Source organism: Stenella coeruleoalba (genome assembly GCF_951394435.1).
Source record: "Stenella coeruleoalba genome assembly, chromosome: 2".
NCBI classification, from domain to species: Eukaryota; Metazoa; Chordata; class Mammalia; order Artiodactyla; family Delphinidae; genus Stenella; species Stenella coeruleoalba.
The window spans coordinates 27,734,192-27,749,826 of NC_137147.1; the positions used below are offsets into that span (position 1 = coordinate 27,734,192).

A 15,635-nucleotide genomic window follows, 5' to 3' on the forward strand; every position below is an offset into this window, starting at 1 on the left:
CTCTACATCCCTGCTTCTGCTCACACTGAGCCTGGCACCCTCTCCCTTAGGGCCACCAGGCAGAAGCCATGACCTGCTCCACATCTGATCTCTTAATGTTCCTCTGGGAAACATCTTTGAGTAAGGGGGGTGCCAACCCCCAAAAGGAACTGAAGGCATATATTCTACCCAATGGGACAGACGGCCATGCTACAATACTCCTTTTGTCCCGGGGAAAAGCTGAAAGCAGCTTTAGCTAACCACCCCGCTTCGGGTCCCCACATACATACAGCTTCCAACACCAGCAAGGGGGCCCAGCCAACGCACTTGAATCAAAAGACTAAAACCAAGACACAATAATAAAAATAAGAATGGTAAACAACCGAAGAGAATTATCTCTGGTCCTGTAGCTCTCTGCAGGGGGCCAAGATGGCTGATCTCTGGCTCTCTCTGCCCTGGAGCTGGGAAACAACACGAAGCTGCCCTTGGATTCAGGGTCGATGCTGTGAGAGCAAAAGGGATCCTGGCCAAGCCAGGGGGGTGCAACTCAGGTCTCTGACCTTCTCCAAAGTGGTCCTCCTTCCTCCCAGCCCCTTCCATACCTCCCCGTCAGCCATCCACCAGGGTGAGGCCGTCGTAGAGGGCGCGCTTCCACATGTAGTAGGTAGAGCGGGCGGTGAGGGGGAAGAGGGCGCTGAACTCCTTGTAGGAGGGGAAGCTCTTGGACTGGAAGCGCCTCTGCAGGAACAGCTTGGCCTGGGCCTTGAACTTCGTGGTAGCGAGCACGTCCATCACCAGCACCTGGCCGTCCCTGCCACCCGCCGCTGCTGCCACCACAGGGTGGCTGGACAGGGACCCACTGGGGGGCCGGCCCTGGGCCGTGGCCCCCTCTTGCAGGGCCCCCTCTCTGGAAGGCCCTCCCAGGGCCTTCCCTGGATCCTCTCCTGGAGAAGCCGCCATCTGCAGGGTCCCTGAAGGTGGGGCCATGGCAGCTGTCACATTCCTACCAGCTTCTTTCTCCCGTTTCTCCTCCGCTTCCTTCATGCCCCCTTTGCCCAAGCTGGGGGCCTGTATCTGGAGCTTGGACAGACTTCTGGGCCAGCCCCGGGCAAGACTCTTCCAGACCCAAAAGGTGGAGGGAGACAGGCTCGGGTAGCGGAGGCGGAAGCGACAGAAAGGGAGGTGCCCACTGAGCACCTGCTCGCGGGCTGCCCTGCGCAGGCGCCTCTGCCAACGGGACAGGGGCATCCTCAGGGGTAGGAACTCCCGGGGGGCAGGTGACCCCCCACCCGTTGCTTTCCCTGCCCCTTCTCCTGCCTCACCCTTCCAAGGGAGCAAGGCCTCTTCCCCAACAGATGCTGGCTGGGAAGCCCCGGCTACCGAGAGGGCTGGTGCAGGCTTGAAGCTGGGGTTTCTTCGGAGAGCCTTTCGGCGCCAATTGTAGTAGGTGGACCGGGAGATGCCGGGGAACCTGCGTTTGAAGCAGCGATAGGGTACCAGCGTATTCAGGGAGATGCAGTGCTCCAGGTACAACTTGGCCCGCTGCATTAAGACCACTCCAGGGCTTGACATGGCCGACGAGGAGCACCCCAGCCCCTTGGCAACCTGCTGCTCCGGCAGCTTCTCCAGCTCCTCCATGGCCAGCTCCTCCTTGGGGCCCAGGGCCCGGCAGGCGCCAGAGCCCAAGAGCTCATGCTTCCAGGCATAATAGGTGGAGCGGGAGATCTCGGGGAACCTCTGGAGGAACTGCTGCAGCGGCACGACACCCCCGCGGTGGAAGCTGTCCTGCAGGAAGTGCTTGGCCGAGAAGCGGGTGGCCACCTTCTGCCGGTGCTCCTGGGACTGCCGCCGCCAGCGGTAGAAGGTGCTCTTGGTGATGCTGTAGCGCTCACCGAGGTGGGAGTAGCTGAGGCCAGGTTCCCGGTTGAGCAGCTCCAGGGTCTTGGCGAGCGGGGGCAGCGGGGCCAGGGCAGTGGGAGTCGGGGCCAGGCCGGGGCTGGTACTTTCAGCCTCCACCTCCTCCAGCCCCACCACGGGGGCAAAGTACTGGTGGCGGAAGAGCTGGCTGGTGAGGGGCTGGCCGGCCCACATGATGTGCAGCGTGGCGGGCATGTGGTCGCAGCGGCGGGGCCGGATGACGCGGTTAAAGTATGGCCGGATCTTGAGGTTGCGCAAGGGGTAGATGGAGTAGATGTTGCGCTGAAGGACGGAGGCGAGGGCGTACAAGTGCCACACGTTGGAGAAGCTGCTAGGAAAGCAGGTGGCCTTGACGTCCGCATCAAAGATGGCCTCTAGCGTGGTGGACGGCAGGCTGGTCATCTCCGGGGACTCCTCAGAGCACAGGGAATAGCGCACGGCCTGCAGCATCACCTTGGAGTCAATCATGCCCTGGAGGTAGTAGTGCCGGTGCAGCAGCATCTCCACCACCGTGCGGGCCCGCAGCTCCAGGCTGAGGCCCGCGTTGCCCCACAGCAGCATGCTGGCCGCCTCGAACAGCAGGCTGCCCTCGCCCTTGCACACCAGCGGCAACATGTTCCGGGGAGCATCCTCTGGGTACAGGCTCAGGGCCACCGAGTCCACCTCCAGCACCTGGGGGCCGGGGCCTCCCTCCCGGCCGGTGGGGAGAGCGAAGGAAGACAGGACCTGCTTGGCCTCCAGAGCAGCACCAACGAGACCCTCCAGGCCCTCGGACTCCACTGCCTCCTGCAGCTCCTGCAGCACCTGCTGCACCAGCTGCTCCCGGGATGTCATCCTACCAGGGCAAAGGAGAAAAGGCAGAGGTCAGCCAAGGCACCCAGATGATACCCAGCAATGGTGCCTTATCCACTCCTCTGCCTCCTCCCTCAAGATCTATCTATTCCCATCCCCCCATAGCAGGTAATGGCTACGTGCCTCCTGGGGTTTGTTTAATTACTCAGTGGTACAAAGGAAGAGCTTGGCCTTAGAGAATGGCTTTGAATCCTGGTTCTGATATTAGCTTGAGCAAGTCACTCAACCTCTCTGTGTTTCTGGTTCCTTTTCTGTTAAAATGGGGACAATAATAAAAGTATCTACCTTATAGGACTCTTGCGGATATAAATGAGACAATGAAAGTAAAGGACGGAGACATCTAAGTGTATATAAGTGTATACACACATACACATATTTATATATATATATATTCATCCTTAGAAAAGTGCCTGGCACATAGTAAAGTACTAAAGAAGCATTAGCTATTCTATATTAGAGTATTATCTAGTACTATACGTATTATATAGTGCAGGTATAAAAGCTGTACCTCTACACCTGTTAAAGACAGACAATCACACATAGCCTAAATTGGTCTCCTTTTTCCTAAAACAGTGATTCTCAAAGTATGGTCCATGGGGACGTCCCTGGTGGTGCTGTGGTTTAGAGTCCGCCTGCCAATGCAGGGGACACGGGTTCGAGCCCTGGTCCTGGAATATTTCACATGCCGCGGAGCAACTAAGCCCGTGCGCCACAACTACTGAGCCTGCGCTCTAGAGCCCGCGAGCCACAACTACTGAGCCCGTGTGCCTAGAGCCCGTGCTCCGCAACAAGAGAAGCCACCGCAATGAGAAGCCAGCACCGCAATGAAGAGTAGCCCCCGCTCACCACAAGAGAAAGCCCGCGCGCAGCAACGAAGACACGGCGCAGCCAAAAAAAAAAAAGTACGGTCATGGACCCTTGGGGTTCTCTGAGACTTTCTGAGGGGCTGCAAGTTAAACTGTTTTCATAATAATACTAAGATAACAACACTAAGATGTGATTTGCCTTTTTCATCGCGTTAACATTGGAGTACAGCTAGTACCTCAGCATGAATTAAACCAGAAATCACTGTGTTCTACCCCATGATGCAGCCACAGTTGGGAAAAAGAAAGCTAGTATCACTCCAAAATGTCCTTGATACAGCAACAAAGATCATTATTTTTTAAAATCATAACCCTTAAGTACATGGCTTCAATGTTGGGAGTGACAAAATGGGGAGTGCTCATAGAGGATTTCTGCTGCACACTGGTGCATAATGAATGAGTGACAATTGGGTTGCATGATGAACTAGCCGCTTTTTCATGGAATACCACTTTTACTTGAAAGAAAAATTGAGTGGCATTAGTCATTTAGACTTGGATATATTTGACAGACATTTTCTCAAAAATGAATAAGCTGAGGCTGTCACTTCAAGGAAAACTACTACTATTTATGGCCAGTGAAAATTTCTGAGCTTTCATTTGAAAATTAGAATTTTGGAAAACTTGTATCCACTACAGTGAGCTTGACAGCATCCCAATACTTAAAGATTTTTCTGATGGGACCAGTGGTGACACTAAGACATGTAACTTTTTATACTATATAATGGAATGTTCAACATTTGAAGATTTGCATCACTCAATGAACTGTATTTCCCAAATAACCAATGGGATGGCACGGGGAAAAGATCCATTCAAAGTATAAAAGAAAGCAACGGATTTTTAATATAATACGGTGCAAAAGTTCCTGGATATTATTTCAGATTCTGCATTATAACTAAGCTTTGAGGAACTACCACCTGTCGAGTTGCGGTGTAGTTGTCAAAGAATATCCACTGAAAATGCTACCAAAATACACTTCCTCTGGGAATTCTCTGGCAGTCCAGTGGTTAGAACTTCACACTTTCACTGCCGTGGCCCAGGATCGATCCCTGGTTGGGGAACTAAGATCCCGCAAGCCCCGTGGTGGCAAAGCCAAAGGAAAAACAAAAATACTCTTCCTCTGTCCATTTATGTGTCCGGATGAAGTTGGATTTTCTTCATGTACTTCTACCAAAATAATGTATCACAACAGATTGAACATAGAGACAGATAAGAATCTACTTATCTTCTGATAACCAGATATTAGAGATTTGAAAAATTTAAAAGATGCACTGTTCTCACTAAATTTTTTTTGTTCTGGAAAAGTTATTTTTCATAAAAACTATTATTTGTTACTATGTTAACAGGTTTGTTCTTTTTTAATAAAGAAATCTTTTCTACATGTCTAAATTTTAATTTTGAATGTAACATGTTGACAGATGTAACCTATATAAACAAAAGCTCTTCAGGGTCTTCAATTTTTAAGAGCATGCACGTGTCCCGAGACAAAAACGTTTGAGAACTGCTGCCCTGGGATAAAGTTAGTCTCTCCAAAGAGGTAGCAGCAGCCTAGCCACTGTGCTGACATAGATCTAATAACTAAGGTTTACTATTTGCCATGCACTTTCCCAATCCTGGCAGCGGAACTTTAAAATGGGTACTACCATTATCCCCAATTTACAGGTGAAAAAACTGAGACAATCAAATTTAGGCTCATTTGCCCAATTTGCCCCAGGCCTCATAAGTGGTGCAGCCAGTAGTTGAAACCAGATGCTCTTTAGGGCCTGAGATTCATCTACTCCAGTTTAAAATGCCAGCCACCTTTCAATTCAAACTAATCATCCTAATTACTGGTAGGTTTTCCGTGTTGTGTTGCAAAGCAGAGTAATATTCCTTTGTGGACACTGTTTTTAAATTAAAAAGGAGACCATTACCCTTTCTCAGATCTTTGTTCTCAGATTTTAATAGATTCCTTTAGATTAGCTCTAGGTTTAAAAATTGTGTTTGGGTGTATACACTTGTCAACTCATCAAACCGCACACCTGAAAGGAAAGTGTTTTGCGCACTTACAAGGGGTGCATTTGGGTGTAAATTATGGTTCAGTAAAGTTGAAAAAAAGTTTTTAAAGAACCAAAGGCTTACCAACAGAATCTTACTTGGTAACCATAAAAAAGAAAGCTTTTTAAAAACTGGTTATCAGAATCACCTTTGGATAAAAATTTCTTGCTTGTAGATTTTTTTTTTATGTGTTTATTGTGACAAACCTGGTCTAACCTCTCACCAGATTTCTATTTGTCCCACATTATCTGACCCTGGAATTGGGCTTTTAATCTGTTCATCTTTTATATACTTCATATTTACTTTTTTAAAAACTTAGCTTTTTGGACTCAGGAGATAAACTTCACCGAGAGCACTTCCATATGCGAAAAAAAATTGAGCTCTGAGGAGCAAACTGTAAACACAGAAGAGCTTTTTCATTCTGGCAGACAACAAAGATGCTAGGGGTTTTGTTTTTCTTGCATGTCACTTGTAAACGCTGCTATACAGACGCATATAAATGAGAGCTCTGCTCCGCTAGATACTCCGCAAACAAAATTATGAAAATAACCACCATTCACCTACTGTTTACTATGTACATTTAGGTAATTCAACCAAAATCTAAAAAAAAAAAAAATAAGAGGGGATAATTAATTGTGTGGGTGATTCTTCCTGCCCTTCCACACCAGGAGGAGGGCACAATGTTCCCTTAAAGGATTACAGGTTTCTGTGGGCTTTGCATTGGGTGAGCGTTTGGACTTCAGGCTTTTCAGAGGTAATATTTATATGTGGTTCTCACTTTCCTTCTACATGAATTACAACTCCATCACACCTGCACCTTCACTAGGATAGCTACTTCTAGTTCACACATAGAGAAATGGAGGTTTGGGGGTTAAATAACATTCCCAAGACCACAAGCTATTAAAACTACAAAACCTAAGCAATCTGATTCCAGAGCTCCCCTCCTAACCCCTGTGATTCCACCATACAGGGAAATACAGGGCCCAAAATGCTCATTATCCAAAGGCTGCAGAAACACATTGATTCTTGGGGCTTCGAGACAAAGCTGGCCATTTTACAGATAAGGAAATTGAGGTCCAGAAAGGTAAAGTTGACTTGCCTGAATTCCCGCTGTAGTATCCAGATACCTGCCAACACGTCCAGATAGACCACACGTCTTCCTGCATAAACCCCACCCTCCTCCCTCCCCTTCCCTGTCCCACCCTACCTACTCTTCCCATCCCAGTCCCACCCCACCCCACCCTAACTCATTCCTTCCTCTTCCCCAAAGAGGTAAGAGGAGATGTGAGTAGGTAATACCCTACTTCTTTTTTCCTCAAAAGCTTGCTGAGAAAAAGTAGCTCCCTGGAGAGGCTCTGCACCTCGCGTCAACTCAGGTGGGTCTGGACCAGGAGAGAATGGGGCAGCGGGGAAAGGCCAGAGGCCGTACGGGGAAGCTAATCATACTTAAGTAGACAATTGGTTGATGGGGTTCAGGTGCAACAGTCTTTCTGGTGATGGCTCCCTGGAAACGCAGTGCAAAGCAGATCTGACAATTACCAGGTGCATTCGTGGAGTAAGGTGCAGAAAGTGAGAGCTAATCTAGGGGTCTTGCCCGCTGGCCTCCCCTGGCCCCACCACTCTTACAAGAGACCTGATAAAACATGAAACCGAGGAGGCAGGGCCCCTCAAGGCGACACAGGCTCCCCGGCTTGAGGTTGGAAGGGAGGAAATAGGACAGCATCCAGCCAACATCTTGGCACCTAAGAAGGGCTCTGGCGCCCAGGAAGGAATGAATGGACACGGGCAACTCTGCAGGCAATTCAAAGCCTCACCTTCACCAAGGCCCGCTTCCTCCTCCCCCAGTCTCCTTAGTTCAAGCAGATGGGGTCTCGGAGCCCAGCTCTGGCCTCTGTCCCTCGCATTTTAAAAGGGGTGAGCCAGCGCTCTGGGCAGGGCAAGGGAAGAAAGGGCCAAAGCATCTGCTGACAGCGTTGGTAGGTCTCTGGCCTCTAGAACAAACACCCTCCCTGCCAGGCTCATCCTGGGCTCCGCATTCGCTCACCAAGGACCCCGTGTTCTCCCCATCCCTCATAAAGCAGGCCCTGCAGTCTCGATAGCCAGCCAAGCCCTACAAGCGTGAGGGAGGGCCACACTGGCCTCAGCCCTCAGTAAGACTGCCTAAGGCCGCGGAGGCATGGCTGGCATCTCACCCGGCCTGGCTCCACACCTCTCTGGCCGGCCCAGCTGCCCAGGCTGCGCCCCTGGCTCCAGGGAGCGCCAGCCATCTTGGCTTCTTCCCCGGTGGCCAGGAGGCCTCGCGGGGCGTGGGCGGCCACAGGTCCTGGCTGGTGGCAGGCAAGTCCCTTGGCTGTGACTTCCCAAGGAACCTCCCACCAACCAAGGGCAGCAGGAGGGTCTGGGGGCACCAGGGTGGGCCTGAGGCCACCCAGTCAATCATGCCTCGGTAGTTCCCAAGCTGAGTAGCTCTAGGGGACCACGCGCCTGGAAGGGAAGGAGAATGGGCAGCGAGGCCCACGAGGGGAAGCGGAGCGAGCCGCCAGGAGGCCCTGGATAGCTGGGGAGAGAGCTGGCTGGCTGGGGGTATCTGAGACAAGGGACCCAACTGGGGAAACACCGGGAGCCTGGGGAGGGGCTAAGGCCAGACCATTGTGTAGGGTGGGGAGGGGAGATAGGCGGGCGAGCGGGGGGTGGGGATGGGGAAGAGGCTGGAGGTGGGGGTGGGAGAAGGAGAACTTGAAACAATGCGTCCCCTCTCCACACACACACACACACACACACACACACACACACACACGGCATCTTCAGAGTCACTCTATGACCCTTGAGCCCTTTAGTGTCCCAAGGCCACCCCCTCGTTCCCCTGGGGTCTCCAAACTGCTCGAGGCACCCACCCTTCCTAATTTTGAGGAAACTTCCTAGTTTACTGACCTCGAGGGTGGCCCAGAGCCCAGGGGGCGTCCGCTTCTCTCTCCACCTTCCAGCTTGGGACATTTAAGTCACCCTGTGGGCAGTGTCCCCAGCTGAGCGCCACTCTCACTCCAGAACTGGTTTCATATCTGTGGTGGACCATTGAGCATGGACCGTCTACAGCCAACTGGCCGTTGGAGAAGCGGCTTAAGCCACTCCCCCCAGGAAATCGCCCACCCTCAAGTGCTCTGGTCCCAAGATGAAAGAAGTGCAAATTCGGGGGTCACTTCCAATGGTAAAGTGATAGCAGCTATTGTCTCGTCCACTCTACCCAGCTGTGGGTGTTAAAGCGCCCTGACCTAGCTCTGAAACGGACCCCAAACTGCCCAGGGAAAACTTGAAAGAAAGTCGAAAGATTTCCAAAGAATTTGGGGGGAGGGGAAAGGGAGGGGAGGAGGTTTAGATAGAAAGACCTAAGGAAAGTCTGTGGCAAGGCTAAGAGGGGGAGGGGGGGCGAGAGCGAAGCTGGAGCCGGGAAACTAGCCTTGGGGGATTGTTTAGAGGACTTGGGGCTCTCTGAACCCCCAAGATGCATCTCTTCCTGAGGCAGCTCCCCCATCCCTGGCCCCCAAGAGACAGGGAGGCTGGAGAACTCACTGCCCCCACCTTGGTGCAGGCCCCCTTCCCTTCCAGAAAGGCCTCCATCCCCACCTTTCTCTGAGCATCCCCCAGGCTTGAGGCTCAACACCTCTCACTCCCAAAGTGTGCCTGGGCCAAAGATGCTTCTGTCTGGGACCAGGGCACCTATCCCAGGACACCTGGTTTTCTGAGCCCAGCAGGAAGGTAAGGACATGTGGTACCTGGGGCTTCCGTCCCTCCCCGCAGCTCACCTCAGCCCAGAGGCCTCAGATAATCCCGGAGGAACTAGTCCTATCCGCCCGTCCAGTTCCCCGCTGGTGGGGGAGGTGAGGGCTGCCAGATTGCAGCCTTTGGTGGTAGCTCCCCCCAGGGGCTTTCCTGCCCAGCCTTAACCCTTTGGAGTGCTGGGGCTAACAGCTTCTCCCAGGCTTCAGTTCCACCCACCTCTCCTCTTTATTCGCCTTACCCCTCGCTACCACCGTAAAATGCCCCCCAGTGTCGGTTATGCCCCAGCTCCACTAATCATCTTCTCCTCTGCCGATCATGAACCCTACACTTATCACCTAAGTCAAAACTCGTTTATCAAACATCCATCCTCAGGAAAGCTGGATGAGGGGGCCACCAGAAGTGAACTCAAGTCCAGTCCCTGCATCTTAAGCACACCAGCCCCACCCACCATGATGGCAGTCGCCTGAGGCAGTGGTTTAGACGCCTCCTGGACTTGGATTTGAATGCCAACCCTGCCCCATACTAGAGTATGGCTTTAGGCAAATTGTTTAAACCTCAGAGCCCTGATTTAGTGGTTACTGGGGCCTAACATTTACGCCAGAGAGTTCGTTTATCCCCAGAGTTGTTGGGTGGATTCAATAAGATAAACGTAAGCATTTAGGACTGCTTGGCCCAAAGCAAGTATATTCCAGTTCTCAGGCTCTCCAGTGAATCTGAAATTATTTTTAAGTTCTTAATATAAATGCAGTATTTTAACAGTTTCAGACAATAGTGGTGATTTTGTAGAAGGAGATGGAATTACGAGATAACTTTTTCTTTCCACATAGCTTTCTGTGTCTTTTGACATTTTATAAGGAGTCTGTATTACTTGCTATCATTTAATAAAGGCAATGAAGATAATTTAAAATTCTTTAAAAGGCTAATAGAATCTTTTAAAGTATTTTTTAAAAAGAAACCCTAGTGATAAAAAGGTTTGCTGGCGCTTCCATTACCAAAGTAAGAGTCTTATTTATAGACTAATTGGGAAAATGAATAATTGGGAGAATTTTAAAAGTAAAGTAGTAAGCAGGAAAAATCACCTGTAATCTCATTATCTAAAGACAGCTATTGTGAACATCTTGGTACATTTCTTTCTAATCTAGTTTCTTTTCTTAGACTACACAAGTTAAACTTTGTCTTTACAAAAGACCCAAACGGTACAGAGTAAAAAATAGAGTAAATTAAGCCAGTCCTCCCTTTTAGTCCCAAACCCATTCTCCTCATTATGAGACCTAAAACTACTGCCCAGTTCTTTTTCTGTATATTTTCAGCTTTTTCTGTGCATATACACATGTATATTTTTCTAGTCTCTCTGTGCATATTTTTATTCTGTGTTAAATACTTTACTTTTGACTAATATATATCATATATGTGCCTATGTATTCTATACATAAATGATATCTAAATAATAATACAGTAGTCCTTCCTTATCTGCAGTTTTGCTTTCCTTGGTTTCAGTTACCTGTGGTCAACTGCAGTGGAAAAATATTAAATGAAAAATTCCAGAAGCAAACATTCATGAGTTTTAAATTGCTCGCTGTTCTGAGTAGCGTGATGAAATCTCTCATCCCCCGGCTCTGTCCCACCTGGGATGTGAGTGAATCATCCCTCCCATCGGCCTATCCACGCTGTAGATGCTGCCCAACTAGTTAGTATAGGGAAAAGCATAGTATATATAGGGTTCGGTACTCTCCACGGTTTCAGGCATCCACTGGGGGTCTTAGGATGGGGTTGAGGGGGCTGAAGTAGGGAGGGACCACAGCACCACTGTATAGTATTCAAAATGCTTGTAAATATTGGTTCAGGAATTTACTAAAGTATTAAAGATTCAAATTTCAGCCCTGTTCCCTTTCTACAGTTTCTCTTTTCAGAAGCAACCAATATCATAATTCAAAAAGAGACATGCACCACAATGTTCATTGCAGCACTATTTACAATAGCCAGGACATGGAACCAACCTAAATGTCCATCAACGGATGAATGGATAAAGAAGATGTGGCACATATATACAATGCAATATTACTCAGCCATAAAAAGAAATGAAATTGAGTTATTATTTGTAGTGAGGTGGATGGACCTAGAGTCTGTCATACAGAGTGAAGTGAGTCAGAAAGAGAAAAACAAATACCATATGCTAACGCATATATATGGAATCTTAAAAAAAAAAAGAAGATACTGATGAATCTAGTTGCAGGGCAGGAATAAAGAGGTAGACATAGAGAATGGACGTGATGACATGGGGTGGGAGGGCAAAGCTGGGGCAAAGTGAGAGTAGCATCGATGTATATACACTACCGAATGTAAAGTAGTTGGCTGGTGGGAAGCAGAAGCATAGCACAGGGAGATCAGCTCAGTGCTTCGCGATGACCTAGAGAGGTGGGATAGGGAGGGTGGGAGGGAGGCTCAAGAGGGAGGGGAGGGCTTCCCTGGTGGCACAGTGGTTAAGACTCCTCCTGCCAATACAGGGGACATGGGTTCGAGCCCTGGTCCTGGAAGAGCCCACATGCTGCAGAGCAACTAACACCGTACACCACAACTACTGAGCCCATTTGCTACAACTACTGAGCCTGCACTCTAGAGCCCATGCTCTGCAACAAGAGAAGGCACCGCAGTGAGAAGCCTGTGCACCGCAACGAAGAGTAGCCTCCGCTCTCAGTGACTAGAGAAAGCCCACACACAGCAATGAAGACCCAATGCAGCCAAAAATAAATAAATAAAATAAATAAATTTTAAAAAGATGGAAGGGATATGGGGACATGTGTATGTCTGATTCGCTATGTTGTGCAACAGAAACTAACACAGTATTGTGAAGCAATTATACTCCAATAAAGATGTATTAAGGGGAAAAAAAGCAACCAACATCGTTTCTAAGGTATCATGCCAGAGATCTGTTATGTATAAAGAAGCAAATCTCTCAGAGAGCACTTTTGTCCTTTCTTTAAAGCATAAATGTAATATACTACTTTTATGTACCTTGCTTTTTTAAAATATGTTTATTTATTTATTTTTGGTTGCATTGGGTCTTCGTTGCTGCACGTGGGCTTTCTCTAGTTGTGGCGATCAGGGGCTACTCTTTGTAGCAGTGCGTGGGTGGGCTTCTCATTGCGGTGTCTTCTCTTGTTGTGGAGCATGGGCTCTAGGCACACAGGCTTCAGTAGTTGTGGCTCGCAGGCTCTAGAGCACAGGCTCAGTAGTTGTGGCGCAAGGGCTTATTTGCTCTGCGGCATGTGGGATCTTCCCGGACCAGGGATCGAACCCACGTCTCCTCCATTGGCAGGCAGACTCCTAACCACTGCACCACCAGGGAAGTCCCTATCCAGTCCTCTATTGATGAACCTTAAGGTCATTTCCTTCTTTTGCTCTTAAACCATGCTACAATTGGTAACCTTGCACATACATAATTTTGCACATGTGTAGGTGTAACTATACCTTCAAAGTGTATGCATATAGTAATTTAGATAGATTTTGCCAAGTTTCTCTTCGTAGAAGTTGTACCAGTTTATTCCCCCCAAAACAAAGTATGAGTGTAGTTTTCCTACCCCTAAGCCAGCATAGTGTGTCACCACATTTTTTCTTTTATCTTTGCCAATCTAATAGGTGAAAACTTAGTCTCTCAGTGTGGTTTTAATTTACAATTTTCATTATGAGTAAAAGAGCATTTTTCATCCATTTAAGAGCCATTTATATTTCCTTTCCTGTGAATATCCTTTGCCCCATTTTGCCATTTGGTTATAGACCTTTTCTTATTGATTAAAGAGAGTTTTATATGAAGACAGCCCTTGGTCTACGACAGGAACTAGAAATATTTTTTTCTGAGTTTGTGGTTTATAATTGGACTTGGCTTACGGTGGTTTTTTTTATCATGAAGAAATCTGCTTATTTTTACATATATTGAACATATCTTGTCTTTAATGGATTCTGGATTTGGTACATTTTAATCTACCTTTATTTAAACCATTAAGATGAGGTATCACAAAATTAAGGGCCTCGTCATAAGCTGTCCAAACACCAAAAATCCCAGATTCCCAGCAATAATTAAACCAATTCCTACAAGTAGATATCTTTAGTTAATATATACCTTGCTTTGAACAAAATTCAGATTTAGGAAGCAGATGAGTTCCGGGTAATCCTTCACTTATAAAGGGGCATACAATAGGACAGCTTCCTTTGCATAATGAGCTGAGATAAGTAATTAACTGTGTTTAAATTTACAGCTTTCCAGGGGTTGTATAAGTGGTGGTTCACCTGTATTTGGATCAGCTACAAAAAACAAGTCCGGTATTGAGTGAAGTAATATTGATTGAACACTGACTGTCTAGTGAAAAGCCTGAGCTTTGGAGCGTAATGGCAGGATTAAAATTCCAGCTCTGTGCCTATGTGCCCTTGAACAAGTTTTCTCACATCTCCAGACCTAATTCCTCACTTAAAGAATGATAATAGTACCGGAGAGTTTGCTCTGAGAATTAAATGAAAAACTACTTATGAAGTTCTTAGCACAGGTCTCATGATAAAATGCTCTGGACATGATGCTGCTGTTAGATTTAGTTGTCTTCCCACTTCATTCTCCTTCTATAGATATTTAAAGAATTCATCCATTTGTCATTCAATTAATGCAGCCACGCAATGCCTTATTAAATAATTTACATATTAGTCCATCATTTATTCAGTTATTCATTTACTCACACATTCACTCATGCACTGTCATTCATTCAACAGATATTTGAGCTCCTAGTATGGGCCAGATCCTGGGCTAGCTCTGAGTACATAATGATGTCCATGGACCTGACTCAGGAGTTTGAGGGTTGAGGTTCAAAAGCTTCTCATTCATTCCACAGCAGAACAAATACCTGTGTTCACTGTATACCATGGCTCTTTATCCAATAGCTGCTAGTTTTAATTCCATGACATCATAATCTCCTGGCTTCCTTTCTTTGTTCCTTTCTCTTCTTCCCTGCCCGCCCCCCCACCCCCCCGTGCCCTTTTACCCTCTCTTTGCCCAGGACTCTACCCCAGACTCAGGCCTTTACTACCCCTATCAGAGTCCCTTGGCGATTACCAAGACAGATGACCACTCAGACTCTGAGTCAGACTAACCTGAGTTGAAGCTCAGCTCCTCCACTTTCTAGTTTAGAGAACTTAGACAAGTCTGACCCTCAGTTTCCTCCTCTTTAAAATAGGGATAATAATATCCACTTTATTCGAATGATTGAATTAAACAGTGAAGTCACTCCTTTGCTGCAAAGAAACACTTAACACCAGGGAGGTATGATGATCAATTCACATCTCAATTAGTTGAGTGTCTACTCTATGTAGGCATTATGTTCGGTACTATGAAGACACACAGAGCTAATGTCATCTCTTCCAGTCAGAAGCCATAGCACAGGGGGGTCCACAGTAAGTGCTCAATAAGAGCTACTATCACTTGCTTTTCCCAAGGAATGCCCCTCACTCCTGGACACTGAAACTTCTTAGAGACCTGTGCTGAGGGGCTGCTGGGCTGATGCTAGCTTCTCTGGTTTCATTTGCAACTCCGATCTGGTATTCTTTATGGCTTTAAAGTCATTTAATATTGTGGTAAATTTGAATATAGACTGGGTATTAGCGTATTCTAAGGAATTAATAATATTCTAAGGAATTAATGTTAAATTTGTTAGAGGTGATAATAGTAAGAAAAGGTCCTAAATTTTCAGATATGTTTGTAAGAATTTAGGGTTGAAATGGTAGGACTTTACGTATTTGCTCTTTAAAAATCAGAGGAAAAGGGCTTCCCTGGTGGCGCAGTGGTTGAGAGTCCGCCTGCCGATGCAGGGGACACAGGTTCGTACCCCCGTCCGGGAAGATCCCACGTGCCGCGGAGCGGCTGGGCCCGTGAGCCATGGCCGCTGAGCCTGCGTGTCCGGAGCCTGTGCTCCGCAACGGGAGAGGCCACAACAGTAAGAGGCCCACGTACTGCAAAAATAAAAAAAATTTTTTTTAAAAAATCAGGAAAAGAAGAAAAAGTGCCCCCCCGCCGACTGTTTGCCATTAAACACTGATCTTTTGTTACCTGATTTTTAAAAAAAGGAAGAGAAAGAAAGAAAGAAAGGAAGGAAGGAAGAAAGAAAGGAAGGGAGGAAGAAAAGGGTAAAGCATATATGGCAAAATGTCAATAATTATTGAATCAGGGGTTCATTT

General features: G+C 47.7%; 1 protein-coding gene across 1 annotated transcript; it reads right to left on the reverse strand.

Annotated features, from left to right (window-relative positions):
* Nucleotides 1–240: 240 nt before the first annotated feature.
* Nucleotides 241–8,707, reverse strand: VRTN (vertebrae development associated). Its single transcript, XM_079913151.1, has 2 exons — nt 8,577–8,707; nt 241–2,731 (listed from the first exon to the last, which is right to left on the reverse strand). Exon 2 carries the CDS (start codon nt 2,728–2,730, stop codon nt 589–591), a length of 2,142 nt encoding a protein of 713 aa, XP_079769277.1. The 5' UTR covers nt 2,731; nt 8,577–8,707; the 3' UTR covers nt 241–588.
* Between the last annotated feature and the right edge of the window lie 6,928 nt (nt 8,708–15,635).

Bases quoted from the DNA above. Each gene is read 5' to 3' on its own strand.
- VRTN (XM_079913151.1), bottom strand. From the start codon at position 2,730: ATGACATCCCGGGAGCAGCTGGTGCAGCAGGTGCTGCAGGAGCTGCAG.